This window comes from Nicotiana tabacum, chromosome 11, assembly GCF_000715075.1.
Source record: "Nicotiana tabacum cultivar K326 chromosome 11, ASM71507v2, whole genome shotgun sequence".
NCBI classification, from domain to species: domain Eukaryota; kingdom Viridiplantae; phylum Streptophyta; class Magnoliopsida; order Solanales; family Solanaceae; genus Nicotiana; species Nicotiana tabacum.
This window is the reverse complement of record NC_134090.1, coordinates 61,897,457-61,913,660: the sequence shown is the minus strand read 5'-3', so window position 1 is coordinate 61,913,660 and position 16,204 is coordinate 61,897,457. Positions and strand designations below refer to the sequence as shown.

Below are 16,204 nucleotides of genomic sequence, written 5' to 3'. Positions count from 1 at the left end.
GAAGTTTTTGTTTTGTAACTGGCGAACTTCAGCTCTAGAGCTGAAGTTTTTGTTTTGTAACTAGCGAACTTCAGCTCTAGAGCTGAAGTTTTTGTTTGTGAGTTTTTATTTTTGTAACTGGCGAACTTTAGCTCTAGAGCTGAAGTTTTTGTTTTGGAACTGTCGAACTTCAGCACTAGAGCTGAAGTTTTTATTGAAGGAAGTTTTTGTTTTGTATCTTGGGACAATCCTGAACATCTCAATCCTTTAATTTGATTAAAAAAAAATATGCTACTTAATTTGACTCACCAGTAGCAGCGACAAGGAGTAGACAGAAGAGAAGGGCAACGAAGGTTGTGTATTTAGCCATATCTAGCTTGTTTTCCTTTTGGATTTCTTGGTGAGGAAACTGACAACAGCAATGGTGATATTTATAGCATGGTATATGCTCAACATTGTCAACTTAATTCATTTTTTGACTAATTCAAGCATTCACATCATTATTATGTACATGAGAAAGTAAAAAGAATAAGTCTAGGTGATTCCTTCGATTCCCTATAAGATTATGAATTGGACGATGAGAACGAAGAAAGAAAGAAGAAGAAGAAAACGAAGGAAGAGAAGGAGGAGGAGAAAGGGGGCTGAAGTTATTTAAAAATGAGTACAAATTAAAAGTTTTTAAAAAGATGGGTATAGGTTAAATGGGGGCGACCAAATAGGGCACCCCATACAATTTTTACTTTTAAAATTGATATGACGTTAAAACATTTCTCCTAAGTAAGAATTTAACCTTCCTCGTTTCATCGAAAGAAATTCATTGTTCCCTTTTACTAAGCAATTCAAGAAAGTAAGTTTTTCTCCATTACCAAGAGTCTAAGAGGAAAGACAAATTGACATCATGCGTCCAAGATTAAACAGGGGGGATTTGCATCTATACCCGCTTTTTGGGTCACGTTTTAACTTATACTTGCTTTACAAAAAAAAATGCAAGCGTACCCACTTTTCGCGCAAACTTCAGCATTCTAGTAGACGGGCCTGAAGTTGTTTGTAATTGCTTAACTTAAGCATTCTACTAGCTGAAATTTTGTTCTCTATTTTGTCCTGCATTCAATAGTTTTGTCGTAAAGCTTTTTCAAAAACTTAAGCAGAAGATGATGAAGTTATTGAGTTCATTTGTAAAAATTTCAGCACTAAATAAGCTGAATTTTTGTCCTGAATTTGTTAGTTTTGTCATAAAGCTTTTTCAAAAAATTCAGCAGAAGATGCTGAAGTTATTTAGTTCATTTGTAAAAACATAAGCACTAAATAAGCTGAAGTTTTGTCCTGAATTCATTAGTTTTGTCATAAAGCTTTTTCAAAAACTTCAGCAGAAGATGCTGAAGTTATTTAGTTCATTTGTAAAAGCTAGTACTAAATAAGCTGAAATTTTTGCCCTACAGTCGTACAAGCTGAAGTTTCAAAGCTTCAACATAATAGTTCAACTTTCAAAGCTTAGTGTAAGAATTGCATCAATAAAGCCGCAATCAGCTTGTTGTTTAATATTCCATTCCTGGATCAATTTGAATTCATTGCAAATATAATAAATACAGACAATGAATTATAAAATAGATGAAGAGAAGTTCTAAAACATTGTTTCAACAAAAATGGCAGTCACTATAAGCAAATCAGCAGTAAAATATACTACAAATTACAAAAAATAAAGAGTAGAATAAAGAGTAGAAAAGAAAGGAGCGCACAGGTAGCAGGAAGAAGAAGGCGCCTGAAGTTGTAAAAATTAGGGTATAAATTAAATAATTTTAAAAATATGGATATAGGTTAAATGGGGGCGACCAATGCAATTTTTACGATAAAACAGGATGAGGGAAATCCACCCAAATCGTGATACGAAAAAAAAAAAAAATATCTTGCAACCTAATAAAGATTTTCCTATCAAATTGAAAATCATAGTTCATTGGCCATAGTTTTTAGATAATTAGCCATAGTTTTTTTTATATAAACAAGCTTGTGCAATTAAACAATATTGGGAACAAAACTTGATAAAATGAATTTAAAATGTGAAATGACACATTAGGAATAAATAACTAAAACAATTACTAATTCATCATACAAATTTCTGAAAGGTGAATTTGAAGCACGCTCCAAATTACTATTCACTGGACTAACTCACAAACTGTACCTTAGAAATCTTTCAACTATTATCGGTCATATCAGGAGTCATCTTCGCACTTAATCGCCAGTGTAACAGAACTCATCTTTTTATCTTCCATAAACAAATGTTCTACGCAAAGCATCATATAAATGCAGTTGTTTAATTGTGTAAAAATCACGTGGATCAGTTGAAATAATAAATGTTGCAGACCCAAACAAGTAAATAAGTATCTCCTTTCTAACAATTTGAATTTTTGAATGAGTTTATCCACAATTTGTATGGGTATCAGAACAAGGAGAGAATTCAACTCTCCCCATCATGTTTCATCTAGAGAAACAAAAAATTGCGTACTGAACCCATGAAAAAAATAATCAATCACACACGTATTGGAACGTGTTATAAACTTAAAAAAATAAATCTACAAGGTGGTAATACTATTCAGCAGTTAATCTTGAAAACTATTCTCACACTACCCTGGTTCCTTCAGCTCTAACATAATCTCAAGTAATATCTGTGGTTCAAGATGTGCAAAGACTCCATGATCTGCCCGATAATAGTTTCATGTTGTTCTTGTCAAATGCTTAAACATAAAATTGAACAAATTAACCAACTCTTACTTGTGAATAACAGGATAACCATGGTTGCCGTGCAGCTCCGACAATCTCAACGCAAATTTGAGCAGAAGAAACTCTCCTTGCCACACAGCAAGGCGTCAAAAATTTAGCTGCCAATATCATTTCTTGAAAGATGACTAAATATTTACTGAAAAACGTTCTGAATAATAGCTTTTACATGTTCTATTCATTTTCAAAAGTTTGTGAGGAATATACAACCATGTTTGCCAATGACCGAGTGAAGTAACTCTCTAAGATCCCGCATCAACTTCACCGTTGTCTTCCATTCCTGAGCCAAGTTCACCTCCGGAGATCATATTCATAAATCTTCTCGTGGCTTGGCTGACAGCACGAGAAGTTTTCTTTGCTGCCCCAGCTACAACTGGCTGCAAAGATATGACTGGCAGATCTGCTCTCTCCTGAATCATTGCTAATGAGACAATCAAACAGAAGCTCAGTAGAGTCTTAAGTTAGGAAGAAATGACATGATCTGCCTTTATGAAAGGATAGATGAGAGAGAGCATACACATTGTTTGCTGGTGAGCAAGAGACCCAATTTGTTTGATTCCAGCTTCTGCTGCTTGCACAGCTCGAGCAGATTTGTTGACCCCATCAGCTATCTCTTGACTGAGCATCACATACAATAACAAACATTACTCCCGGAAACATATATTGAGTCGTAGCTTAAAGAGGATTGATAGTAAATGAATGGATGGGATGGGCAGAGGGTGTATGCTAAAGAAAAGATATGGAACTGACAATGCCACAAATTCGAGCATCTGCCCAGACCTTGGCCACCTTATTAGAAGCTTTAAGTTAATTACCTCCTATTATTCACTGAAAAGAGTCAAATTTTATTACCTTATTCGTAATAAAAGGGTTCCTTACCAGCAAAATTATCACTTGGTAAGTGAGTGGAAAGAGTATGTTCTAGGAATTTCTGTCAGCCTATAGATAAACCTAGGGGTGTTCAAAACCGAACCAAAACCGAAGCTTAATGGCTTATTGGTATCGGGTTAACGGTTTAACGGACGGGGAACAGATTGAAATTTTTTTATTAGCGGCTTATCGGTTTGGGGGCGGATTATTCAATTTTCTTAACGGATAATTCGTTAACCCGTTAAGAATATATATATACATATAAAATTTATTTTTATCCATATATATATTAAATAATCAAAAACCCTTCTCCCTCCAGTACTCTATCAAAGTGAATTAGAATAAAAGAAAACCAAATAAAAGGAGTCATCTAACTGTGACAAGAGATAGAATTTGCTGTCTGAAACAAGATAACAACACCAGTTACACCACTACTTCATCAACTTTGCCTGGGTTTTAAGGCATCCTAGAATTCTAAACATGACGAACATTGGTTTTAACAACGGCCAATTGGAAATCTTTCACACGGACTTAGGCCGATGTGCATAAACATAAATAAGATTCTAGACAGATGATTTACCCATCACGGTGTCTCTTCTGCTTCGTCTCGCTTAGTATGTCGACCACCTATTTAAACATATAGAGACTAAATATTATTTTATTTTGATTGAATTAGGCCGATAAACCGCCGATAACTGTCCGATAAGAGCTAAACCTATATCAATCCGCCCGATATCTTAACTTGTGGATAGCGGATTAATACATTTAAAAGCCGATAACCGATAAGCCAAACCGTTTAGAATAAATAACCGCCCAATCCGCCCAATAAGCAACCCTAGATAAACCTAATGCACGAGAAATTTCCACATATTTTCTACTATTTTCTTTTTTAGTTTCACATCCAGCAATCATCAAGAAAACTGCCTTTGTTCAGTCCTAGCAATTTATAAACTTCTAACTTGGCTCATTAAATCAACAAAGTGCCCATTCTAAGACAGTACAAATAATAATCTTTTTGTCCTCTCTTTTCCAGTAGTTACAAAAATTAGCACCAACGGGTGTGGCCTAGTGGTCAGTGAAGTGGGTTAATCACCATGGGGTTTCAGGTTCAAGTTCTAGCAGAGGCAAAAAACGCTAGGTAATTTCTTCTCATCTGCCCAAGGGTGTGGCCTATTGGTTAGTGAAGTGGGTTAAGAACCATGAGGTTTCAGGTTCAAATCCTAGCAGAGGCAAAAAACGCTAGGTAATTTCTTCTCATCTATCCAAGCCTTGATGGACTGGTACGTGTTGTTGGTGGGAGATAGCAGGTCTCCCATGGAATTAGTCAAGGTATGTGTAAGCTGGCCCCGGACACCACGGTTATCAAAAAAAAAGTTACAAAAATTAGTTCATATCTAGAAGCGTCACCACAACTTGAAACATGATCAAATTTGCCTAAAACAAGGATTGGGAAAGGTGGTCAAATTTAAGGTAAAATCTCATAAGCATTCAACAATGATTGTTGGCCTCTGTGGAGTTGCAAGAAACTATTACTTAGAGATCAACCCGGTTAACTTGAGGGTAAGCTGGAATTAGCCTTGACCCAATCTGCTCTACTTGTACCTCACCGATGTCAGATTCACCAGACTCTGAATCCCAGAGAAACTTTTTTTTGGAGGATGAAGTTGTTTCATTGCTAGCATCAAGAAGCAGAATTACATCACATCCCAGAGGACATTTAACATTCTTATAATATTGAAGACCCAAGTATGTAGAGCACACATAAGAAACCAAAGTGGAAGGCTAGCCACGAAAAAAAATATTATTGGTTACTGCCTTAAGAGTACATGTTGTACAGCTCACTCTCATAATTCTACTAATAAAGATAGTAGAAAGATGAATTTGAATCTTTTATTTTCATCCGGTGTACTTTAAGTCAAACACTACAAATTGTCCAAGGACATATCAAGAAGATAATGCTATTACTATAACAATTCCTTCCCTGAGAAGAATTTGGATTTTATCATTTTGTGAATAACTGCAGTTATTTTCACTTCTTTCTTTCTTCCTCCTCTCCACCCCCAACCTACACCGTAGCTATCTTCTCCGGCGATTGCTGTCCCGCCGGTGCTATATTCCGGTGTCTGCAGTCTCTTCTCCGCTACTGTCCCCCCCCTCCCCTGTCTGCTCCTCTCCTGTAACACCCCAGACTTTAGACAGAGTCCTACATCGGCAAAACACAAGAGGAATGCTGGGTATATAAGTTAACAAGCCTTAGACTCTAGTGACGCGTTTTAAACCCGTGAGGGCCCAAGCCCAGAGCGGACAATATCACTAGCGGGTTGGGCTGTTGCAGATGGTATCAGAGCCACTCTTGTGTCAGCCTTGTCGATGGTGGGTTAGGCGAATCCCATGCGGTGGGGCAAACCTCAACGAGGACGCTGAGTCCATAAGAGGGGGTGTATGTAACACCCCAGACTTTAGACAGAGTCCCACATCGGCAAAACACAAGAGGGATGCTGAGTATATAAGTTAACAAGCTTTAGACCCTAGTAACGCGTTTTAAACCCGTGAGGGCCCAGGCTCATAGTGGACAATATCACTAGCGGGTTGGGCTGTTATATCTCCCTCTCTTTCCTTCTTCTTTTCCTCTTCTTTGTACTTGTGTGTTAGACTATTTGGACATTATCCCCACACTATTTTTCCCCTTTCTTTTCTCTTGTTTTTCTCTTCTTTGCTTTTGTTGGGGCTCCCCCAATGGTAGCGGAGGCAACCCCTTTTTTTGGTTCTTGGGTTTTTTGTGTGTCTTTCAGGTAATACGTGGTGGCTATTGGAGACGAGCGAGGAAACATAGGAGGGCTGCTAGGGCGAGTAGCAATAAGGGGCAGTGGAAAGTTGGACGTGAACGAGCTAGGTGCCGCAACAGCGTCGTGTACACCAAGACAATTTCCAGGTTCTATTCCCGGGAGTTAGTACCTCCCGCTTTCCTATTCTCTTTTCCTTGTTTTAGGTAAACTGCTGCCTTTTTAGTTCGCATTAGTGTAAAGCATTCAATTAGCGTCAACTTGTTTTCTCCTAGTCTGATTCGTTTGCCCATTGTGTGTGAGTGATTCTCCTTAGTCTGTTGTAGGTATAGTGGCTGTAATCTGAGATAGTAGAGTAAGGTCATATCCTTGGAGAGGGCCAGGGGCAGGGAACAGGGGACAGGGGGTGGGACGGGAGGTAAGGGGCACAAGGGTGCCTATAGGTTGAGAATTGGGTCATGGAACATAGGTACATTGACAGGTAAGTCTATAGAGCTGGCAAAGATCCTACAGAAGAGGAAGGTCAACATAGCGTGTGTCCAGGAGACTCGATGGGTAGGATCGAGGGCAAGGAATGAAGACGAGTATAGATTGTGGTACTCCAGAGTCCTGAAGGGTAAGAATGGTGTGGCATTTTGGTGGATAGGGAACTTAGAAAGACTGTGGTAGAGATTAGGTGAGTGAATGATAGGTTAATGTCTATTAAGTTGGTGGTTGGAGAGTGCACCCTAAATGTCATTAGCGCTTATGCACCGCAAGCGGGCTTGGATGAGGAGGTTAAGAGGCGCTTCTAGGAGGGGTTGGATGAGATTGTGCGTAGTATCCCGCCTGCTGAGAGGTTATTTATAGGAGGGGATTTCAATTGTCATATTAAGTCGACTGCAGGTGGCTATGGCGAGGTGCATGGCGGATTCGGTTTTGGGGATAGGAACGCAGGAGGTACTTCGCTGTTGGATTTCGCTAAGGGTGTTAAACGGGTGGGTCGGGCCGGGTTGTTATTTTTTGGACCCGTACGGGTTATGGTCCGGGCCGGTTACGGGTTGGGGCTTAACGGGTTTAACGGGTTCGGGTTCATCCGGGTAAAAATTGAACCGTACGGGTTACGGGTTGAGGGGGTCGGGCCGGGCCGGGTTTAGTGTATTTTTTATTTTTTTTGTATTTTGTATAACTATTGTAAGTTATATTAATACTTTGTACTAATTTAAAGATTACAAGTTATATTAATACAAAAGTATTAATATAAATTGCAAGTGCTACATTTATTTCAAAATTCAAAATTAAAGTTTGCATTTAAAAAGTAAATTAACAAAAAATAATAAAACTAAATTTTCATGCATAATAAATTAACAATACTTCAAATTAATCTAACAAACTAAAACATTAAGCATAAATACGTTTAATAATTTTAAAATAACACAAATTGTCTTAAAATCTTAAATACGAATTTCCGGAGGACGCTCAAGACAATACTTGATATGCCTCCTTAAACTGCCTGTGCCAGACTCTGAACGAAAATTTAAGACTTGACCACAGTTCTTGCACTTTACTTTCTGACCTTCTTCATTTTCTTCTACCACCTCAAAGTGTTGCCAAACATATGAGCGCACTCTAGAAGTACGAGGCATGATTTAAATTGAATTGAGATTTGAGAATTGAGAATTTGAGATTGAGACTTGAAATCTTGAAAATTGGAGAATGAGAGAAATTGAGATTGAGAAATGAGAGTTGAGTGAAGAAATGAAGAAGAGGGGGTGTATTTATAGTTTTAGAGAAGGTTAATTTTGTAAACTGAAAAAAGGTTAAATTTTAAAGAAAAAAGAGACTATTAATGCAATTAACCCGTTGGGCAACGGATCCTTGCCAGGTCTTACCGTTGCCAACGATTAGTGGGCCCCACTTAATTCAAAAAATTAAAAAAAAAAAAACAAAAAAAAAAAGATAGTACCGGGCCGGGCCGGTTTAACCGGTACACGGTACTGTTCACGTGGACCGGGTTTGACCGGTCCGGTTAACCGTTACCAAAATTTAAACGGACCAACCCCCTCTACCCCTCCTACCCAGCCCCACCCGGCCCCCTATGTACCGGGCCGGTCCGGTTCCGGTTTTAACCGATCTGGGCCGGTCCGGTTACGGGTCAACCCGGCCCGTTAAACACCTTTAGATTTCGCTAAGGCATCTGAGCTGGTGATTGCTAACTCTAGTTTTTCGAAGAGGGAGGAGCATTTGGTTACTTTTCAGAGTACGGTGGCGAAGACTCAGATTGACTATCTTCTCCTTAGGAGGTGCGACAGAGGGCTGTGTAAGGATTGCAAGGTTATCCCGGGTGAGACCCTCGCGACGCAGCATAGGCTCTTAGTGATGGACGTCGATATCATGATGAAGAGGAAGAAGAGGACTGCAAGAGATCGACCGAGGATTAGGTGGGGAGCCTTGACTAAGGATAAAGCTCAAGAGTTGGAAGGGAAGTTATCGGCTGTGGGAGCATGGAGGAGTAGTGGGGACGCGAGGGATATGTGGTCGACGACGGCGGATATATAAGGAAGGCGGCGAGAGAGGTGTTGGGAGTCTCGAAGGGTTACGCTGGCGAGCATAAAAGGCGACTGGTGGTGGAATGAAGTGGTTCAAGGTAAAGTGGAAGCGAAGAAGGCGACGTACCAGAAGTTAGTAGGGAGCACATGCGAGGTAGAGAGGAGTGCAAACAGAGAGAGGTATAAAGTAGCGAGGAAGGAGGCAAAACTGGCGGTCACGGAGGCTAAGACAGCGGCTTTTGGTCGTCTGTACGAGGAACTAGGGGCCAAAGGCGGGGGAGAAGAGATTATTCCGGCTGGCCAAGGCGAGAGAGAGGAAGGCTCGAAATCTGGACCAAGTGAGGTACAGCAAAGACGAGGACGAAAGAGTATGATGGGAGAGGACCAGATTAAGCGGAGATGGCAGACTTACTTTCATAAACTTCTGAATGAAGAAGGGGATCGAGATATTGTGCTAGGCGAGTTGAAGCATACCGAGAGTTGCCGCGATTTTGGGTACTGTAGGCGCATCAAGGTTGAGGAGGTCGTGAGGGCTATGCATAAGATGAGCAGGGGGAAAGCTACCAGGCCTGACGAGATTCCGATAGAATTTTAGAGGTGTGTGGGTAAAGCAGGTTTGGAGTGGCTAACTGGGCTGTTTAATGTTATTTTCAGGACGAAGAGGATGCCAAATGAGTGGAGGTGGAGTAAGGTGGTTCCGTTGTACAAGAACAAAGGTGACATCCAGAGTTGCAACAACTATAGGGGTATCAAATTACTGAGTCATACCATGAAAGTTTGGGAGAGGGTGGTAGAAGCGAGGGTGAGGTGGACGGTGTCTGTATCAGACAACCAGTTCGGGTTCATGCCGGGTCGTTCTACTACGGAAGCTATCCACCTTATTAGGAGGTTGGTGGAAAGAAGAAGGATTTGCACATGGTGTTTATTGATCTGGAGAAAGTAGGGTTGTGCACGGATCGGATCAGATTTAGCACAATTCGGATTCGGATTTCGGATTCAAGAAAATGCAATCCGAATCCGATCTGAATTATATCGGATCGGATTTTAAAGTTTGGATCGGATCGGATTTCGGATCGTATTATTATGCCTCAAAGTTGCAAACTAATACGTATATTTCTTTGTAAAAGAGATAATACATTAAGAATTTTATGCAATTATGAGAGTACTATGGTGCCAATATAGCTAAATCCAGCAATTGTAAAGGTAATAGCTTGGAGGAAGATGTAAAGAAAGTACTGACTATCCGAAATTAAAGTGTAGTATTTATACATGCCCTAATAATTTCGGATTTCGGATCGAATTAAAATATACCAATCCGAATCCGATCTGAAATCCGAAATTTTAGTAAATACAATCCGAAATCTGATCCAGTCCGAAATTCGAAATCCGAAATTGAATGGATTGGTTCGAATTTCGGATATCCGATCCGAATGAACAGCCCGAGGAGAAAGCGTATGACAAGGTTCCTAGAGAGGTTCTTTGGAGATACCTAGAGGCTAAAGGTGTGCCGATTGCTTAAATTAGGGCGAGTAAGGATATGTATGATGGAGCTAAGACTCGGTTTAGGACAGTGGGACGCGACTCTGAGCATTTTCTGGTTGTTACCCCTAGCATCTGCGCTCAGCCCATTCTTATTTGCCTTGGTGATGGACACACTGACACACCATATTCAAGGAGAGGTGTCATGGTGTATGTTATTCGCTGATGACATAGTTCTGATTGACGAGATACAGAGTGGCGTTAACGAGAGGCTGGAGGTTTGGAGACAGGCCCTTGAGTCTAAGGATTTCAAGTTGAGCAGGACGAAGACGAAATATCTTGATTGCAAGTTCAGTGCCGAGCCGAGGGAAGCGGGCATGGACGTGAGGCTTGGATCGCAGGTCATTTCCAAGAGAGGTAGTTTCAAGTACCTTGGGTCGGTTATCCAGGGGGATGGGGAGATAGACGAGGATGTCACACACCGTACAGGGGTTGGGTGAATGAAATGGAGGTTAGCATCTGGAGTCCTGTGTGACAAGAAAGTGTCACCGCTACTCGTAAGTTTTATAAAGCGGTGGTTAGACCGGCCATGTTGTATGGGGCTAAGTGTTGGCCAATTAAGAACTCACATATCCAGAAAATGAAAGTAGCAGAAATGAGGATGTTGAGGTGGATGTGCGGGCACATTAAGATGGATAAGATTAGAAATGAAAATATTCAAGAGAAGGTGGTCGTGGCTCCCATGGATGACAAGATACGGGAAGCGAGCTCAGATGGTTCTGGCACGTACAGAGGAGAAGCTCGGATGCCCCGGTAAGTAGGTGTGAGCGGTTGGCGTTGGTGGGTACGAGGAGAGGTAGAGGGCGGCCTAAGAAGTATTGGGGAGAGGTGATCAGGCGGGATATGGCGAGGCTTTAGATCTCCGAGGACATGGCCCTCGATAGGAAGCTGTGAAGGTCGAGCATTAAGGTTGTAGGTTAGGAGGTATATGAGCATATCTAGTCTACCAGTGTGAGGCTAGGCTGATAGGATTTAGTCTTAGACTGCTAGTGGTCAATGCACTACTCTTCCGTTTTCATAGTGTCGGGCCTTATTTACTGGTTATTATTTTTCCTTTTCATCCATTTACTGGTTCTTGTGATGTTATTATTTCTATGATTTTTTGTTGATGGTACTGATATATTGTCTCTTTTCATCTTCTTGAGAGGAGGGTCTATCGGAAACAGTCTCTCTATCTCCTCGGGTTAGAGGTAAGTTCTGTGTACACACTACCCTCTCCAGACCCCACTTGTGGGATTTTATTGGGTTGTTGTTGTTGTTGTTGTTGGATGATGTTGTTCCATCATACATGACTTCCCGATCAGACAATAAGCAAAGAGCAAGGATAAAAGTTCTCAAAAATGGGTAAATGCAAGAATAGAATGAGACAACACTTCGTCCTTTGCACAAACTGAAGATCTATGAAGAGTGGGATCACCAATGACACAAGTATTCCAAGGAAGAAGAGATATTATGAGGATTAGATTGCACCATAGTATATCCAAAAAATGTAGACTGCGGCAACTAGAGTCCCAGAGAAAGAAGTTGTTCATTAGTATTTCATCAAAAAATACGGGAAGCAAATTCAAAATAAAGTTCAACTGGCTCAAAGTAAAATTATCCATTGGTAAAAGTTCCCTGACTAGGAGGGTTTGCTTTTCGTGGAGAGCGACTTTGATGTTTTTGTAGTAGCAAATTTGTTTATTTCCCTAGTTTCAATGAAAAATTTAATACCTTTCCACCGTTCTACAGGTATACTTTCGAGAAGCACGACAATTTATATTTCAACCGCTATTATACAACTATTTAACTTATAAGTCCAACGGATAATGCAGAATCTCACATCATTTTTCTTTAAGCCCTTTAAAAGATTAAAAGGTGCACCAGATTCTATGAGATTTGATCAACCAATTATTTACCTTATACAAACAAAACCAAAAAAAGAATTGATCAACCAATTATGCTTCTTGCATCATCACGACATTAAGGCCCCCTCCCAAAATACGCGAAGAATAAGCTTTTCAATCACAAATCATAGTTACAATTACATTATCAAGTGAAAGCAGCCGGCCCTTGAGATATATAAGGAATGAATATTTACTTTGAAATAACAACACTATCTAGCTTCCGGATATTTCTCATCTTCAAAGAGCATCAGTCAGTTTGTTTTAAGTCACTTCTTTAATGATAATGGCGAAATTTTTTACCTTAAATCACTCAATTCCAGTGTAAGGTCACTGATTTCCATTCCAGACAGCCTGATAGCAGCCATTGTACTAGGAAGCTCCTCTCGAGCAGTATCTGCCAACTTTGACAGAGATATTGCTGCTCTACGCATTGCCTACATAAAGAAACGATCAAACGAGTTCACCTAAATTTCTAAAAAGACATGTGTAAAAAAATCAGAAAAGTGGATTTTCAAGACAACTGTGTTCATATGAAACAAAAATGCGCCACCAGAACCAAGACAAGAATGCCTTACACCTATATCCTGCAGTAATGAAGACTTCTTTTTCTTTTCCCTCGGTGAGCATTTAGGGGTTGTAGAAAGGACTAACGACATAACTAATTTTCCAAATATGGTGTTTGTTCCATAAGATTCAGAGCCAGGCTTGGAGTTCAGGTTATGCTTTCTGACAAGCTTGTGTCCCTTAAATACCTTACATTTCTATCTTAATTTTTTTTTAAAAGGTGCAAACAGCAACCAATAAACTATCATTCGATTATATAAGTAGTAAGGTACAACCAGTAAGGTTCACACACTGTCATACATAAATAAGGCATACAGACATGCACCAAAGTTTGGAGCAATAAGTAAAACATATCATATGGGGCATTATCTACATGGAATATGATGCAGTCTGGTTGAGAACAATCAATTTGCATAAGCAGAACGAGATCAGTTTTGACCCGGATTGTCTATTTAGTTTAACAAAATCCTAGTTTTAGAGCTCAGATGTTGCTCAGGTAGGACTAATCATGAATTAATTAATGAAAATACAATAGATGTGTATGCATACGTTATGTTTTCCAACTGGAATAAGAAAATCAACATAGTACATTCCTACAAATTAAATAACTGTAGTATCTTATGATGACAGTTTTGAGCTTGTATAGTGCAATTGTTATCCCTCAAGGTCTACCGAACCTTCTAAAGACTATCAAACAACCTAAACTAATGCAAGTCAAAGGAGAATAAACATGAACAACCTATACAATATATCATGGCAAGACATTCTCACCATCAGGGACGGATGTACAATTCGGGACGTGTATGGCTTTGGCAGAACCCAGTAGCTTGCCCTAAACCCTGTATTTGTCTTAAGAAATCTATTCTATGGTACAAACTATTGTAATTTAGAACTCATTAACTCAAAAGGGCTAAAATCCCGAACTCATAAACTTTAAATCCTGGACATGCCTCTGCTCACAATACACTAAAACAGAATCCCTAATCATATTCTTGCTGGCATAAAAAAATGGTTTTCTGTCACAAACCACAGACTTAGCTTCTATTTATTAGCATAGATGCCTGGCGTATGAAAGTTTCACGGAAAAGTTTATACATATAAAATGCCATACACAAAAAAGAGCTACAAACACTCTTGCAATGTGATCTCTATGAAACGGAAGCAAATTAGGAAAACAAATGCTTAAACCAAAGTACTAGGAAACTGCCAAGCAAGAGATTAAGAGAACTTACAAATAGTGTTGGTACAGCTGCAACTACCAAGCTTGTGAAAGCCACCGACGTCTGCCATAAAATGTACTTATACTTTAAAAATGCAATTTCGAAGATTATATGTAATTTCCAGGAAAAACACCTAATAATTCCTCAAAAGAATAGGGGATTTAAATAAAAGTACCGTGCAAGCAATGAAGGCCAATAGAAAGAAAGCTTGGTCACTTAAGCTAAATTTAGGAGCGAACAAGCTTGGTAGAATTCGCGGGCTTCCGACTTCAACATTGAGCGACTCAGTAACCTCCGGCGACGAAATTTCTCCATCTATGGTTTGATTATAGGTTTCCGTTGCGGTGCCGGCGGAATCAGCGGCGGATGATGATTTGGACGAACAAATCGTCAAGGAGAAGCTATTAGAGATTTTGTTGCCGGAGCTGAGTCTGAAGGAAGAAGGAAATTTCACTCTGAATGTCGCCGTTTTATTAGCATAGGAATAGCCGGGAATGAGAGTGACGGTGGTCGGAGAAGAACGGGAATATACAGTAATTAGACTGAGCTTCATGACCTGTGTGCTTCAAAGCTTTGGAACTAACGGTGAAATCTACTGTTAGGAGTATTTTAAGTATACAATTTGCGATCACAAATAGGAGAAAGTAATTACACTTTTTCTGTGAAATTATTATTGTTATATTAGAAACTAAATTTTTTCTGATAAAATAATCTATATCTATATATTTATATAAAGGAGGTGAATTCAAGAATCATATTTATCTTTTTTCTCAAATTTTTGGCATTTTTCTGAATTTTTCCCATTTATGTGCTATCTTAAAACACCAAAAGTCACTTCTTAAAAGGTGTTTCATCTAAATAACTCACCAGTCGCCTGACGTTACGAAATTTCTTTTATCTCTGGACGTTACTAAATTAAATAAGGAGACACTCAAGCAAAATATATTGACAGACAGGACCCTTATTTTACAAAAATGGTTCATCCTCCACTCTTCCTATCATTCCATTTCTTTTGCGTTTCTTAAAATTCAGACATTTCATTTTGCTCTTTGCATAGTAGACCACAAAGAGATGTTGGACAAAGATGACATAGCCAACTGCAAAACAAACTTTGCAGTGCAAGCAAACTAGGTAAGAGATCGTTGGTGAAGAAAATGTCTTCTGATGCTTGTGCGCGCTACAAACTCAATACATAAAATCCTCCGTTCAATCTTTTTCCTTTTTTCTAAAAATAATCTCTTTGCATATTTTTTCATATGTTTTTTTTTTTAATTATTTTACCTTATTAATTTTAAGAAGCCCAAAAGTCAATCTTTGAAACTTCAGTGCCTTTTTTTATATCCCAAATTAAATTTATGAAATGTTTAAATTGATTAATGCCATATTGTTACTCTTTCTGGTACCTTTTTGTATTCTACTATTAGGGTGTGTGTGGCCAGTTTCTAAATAAATTTGGAAGACGCTATTGTAATTGAGAAGGTTTCCAAGCTTCAAAATGAGATAGTAAACTTAACCCGACATGTATTTGATAGTATGTTTAAAATTCAATGTTATGAGTTTTTCTTCTATCTGTTGAATTATTATATGGTTTGAGTTCACGTAAAGCTTACTTGTAATAAGAAACGACAATGGATTATATAAAAAAAAAGGAAAGTTTATTGATAGTTAATACTATTTTCTTGAACAGTTGGGAGGGAGAAGGTCATGGAACTTGAAAGCAATATACTATGTACGAGGAGGAATGTATTACCACTATACGCCTTTTTAGCATAAAACTTCTCTTATTTTTTTCTTTAGCCTTTTAGAAAAGGTGTAGATTAGATGATAATCATTATTGTATTAAAGATTTTAACGAAATTAGTTTCGGTTTTTTTGCCCAATTTTTTTTGTTTATCAGCTTGATTTGTCCTTAGGTAGGCACCGATATTGGATACTTGCTCTTTGTTTCTTCCCACTCCCCATTACTACACATACGCTGAGTTTGTAAATTTTGAAAATATATTTGTTTTTTCATAAACAACCATTATTTGATTAGTTTCATATTCTGTAAGTCCATTTGAAAA

General features: G+C 39.0%; 1 protein-coding gene across 1 annotated transcript; it reads right to left on the bottom strand.

Moving 5' to 3' along the window:
- Positions 1 to 2,730: 2,730 nt before the first annotated feature.
- Positions 2,731 to 14,784, bottom strand: LOC107803803 (uncharacterized). The gene is made up of 5 exons (XM_016627587.2): positions 14,317 to 14,784; positions 14,154 to 14,204; positions 12,658 to 12,791; positions 3,269 to 3,369; positions 2,731 to 3,172 (listed from the first exon to the last, which is right to left on the bottom strand). The coding sequence occupies exons 1-5, from the start codon at positions 14,692 to 14,694 to the stop codon at positions 2,994 to 2,996; spliced, it is 843 nt and encodes a 280-aa protein (XP_016483073.1). The 5' UTR covers positions 14,695 to 14,784; the 3' UTR covers positions 2,731 to 2,993.
- Between the last annotated feature and the right edge of the window lie 1,420 nt (positions 14,785 to 16,204).

What these genes read in the sequence shown, in the direction of transcription:
- LOC107803803 (XM_016627587.2), bottom strand. Translation starts at nt 14,694, where the DNA reads ATGAAGCTCAGTCTAATTACTGTATATTCCCGTTCTTCTCCGACCACC. An exon ending in CTGGAATTGAGTGATTTAAG is followed by an intron (nt 3,370 to 12,657) that starts GTAAAAAATTTC and finishes TGTGATGCTCAG; the next exon opens with TCAAGAGATAGCTGATGGGG. An exon ending in TGCTCACCAGCAAACAATGT is followed by an intron (nt 3,173 to 3,268) that starts GTATGCTCTCTC and finishes TTGTCTCATTAG; the next exon opens with CAATGATTCAGGAGAGAGCA.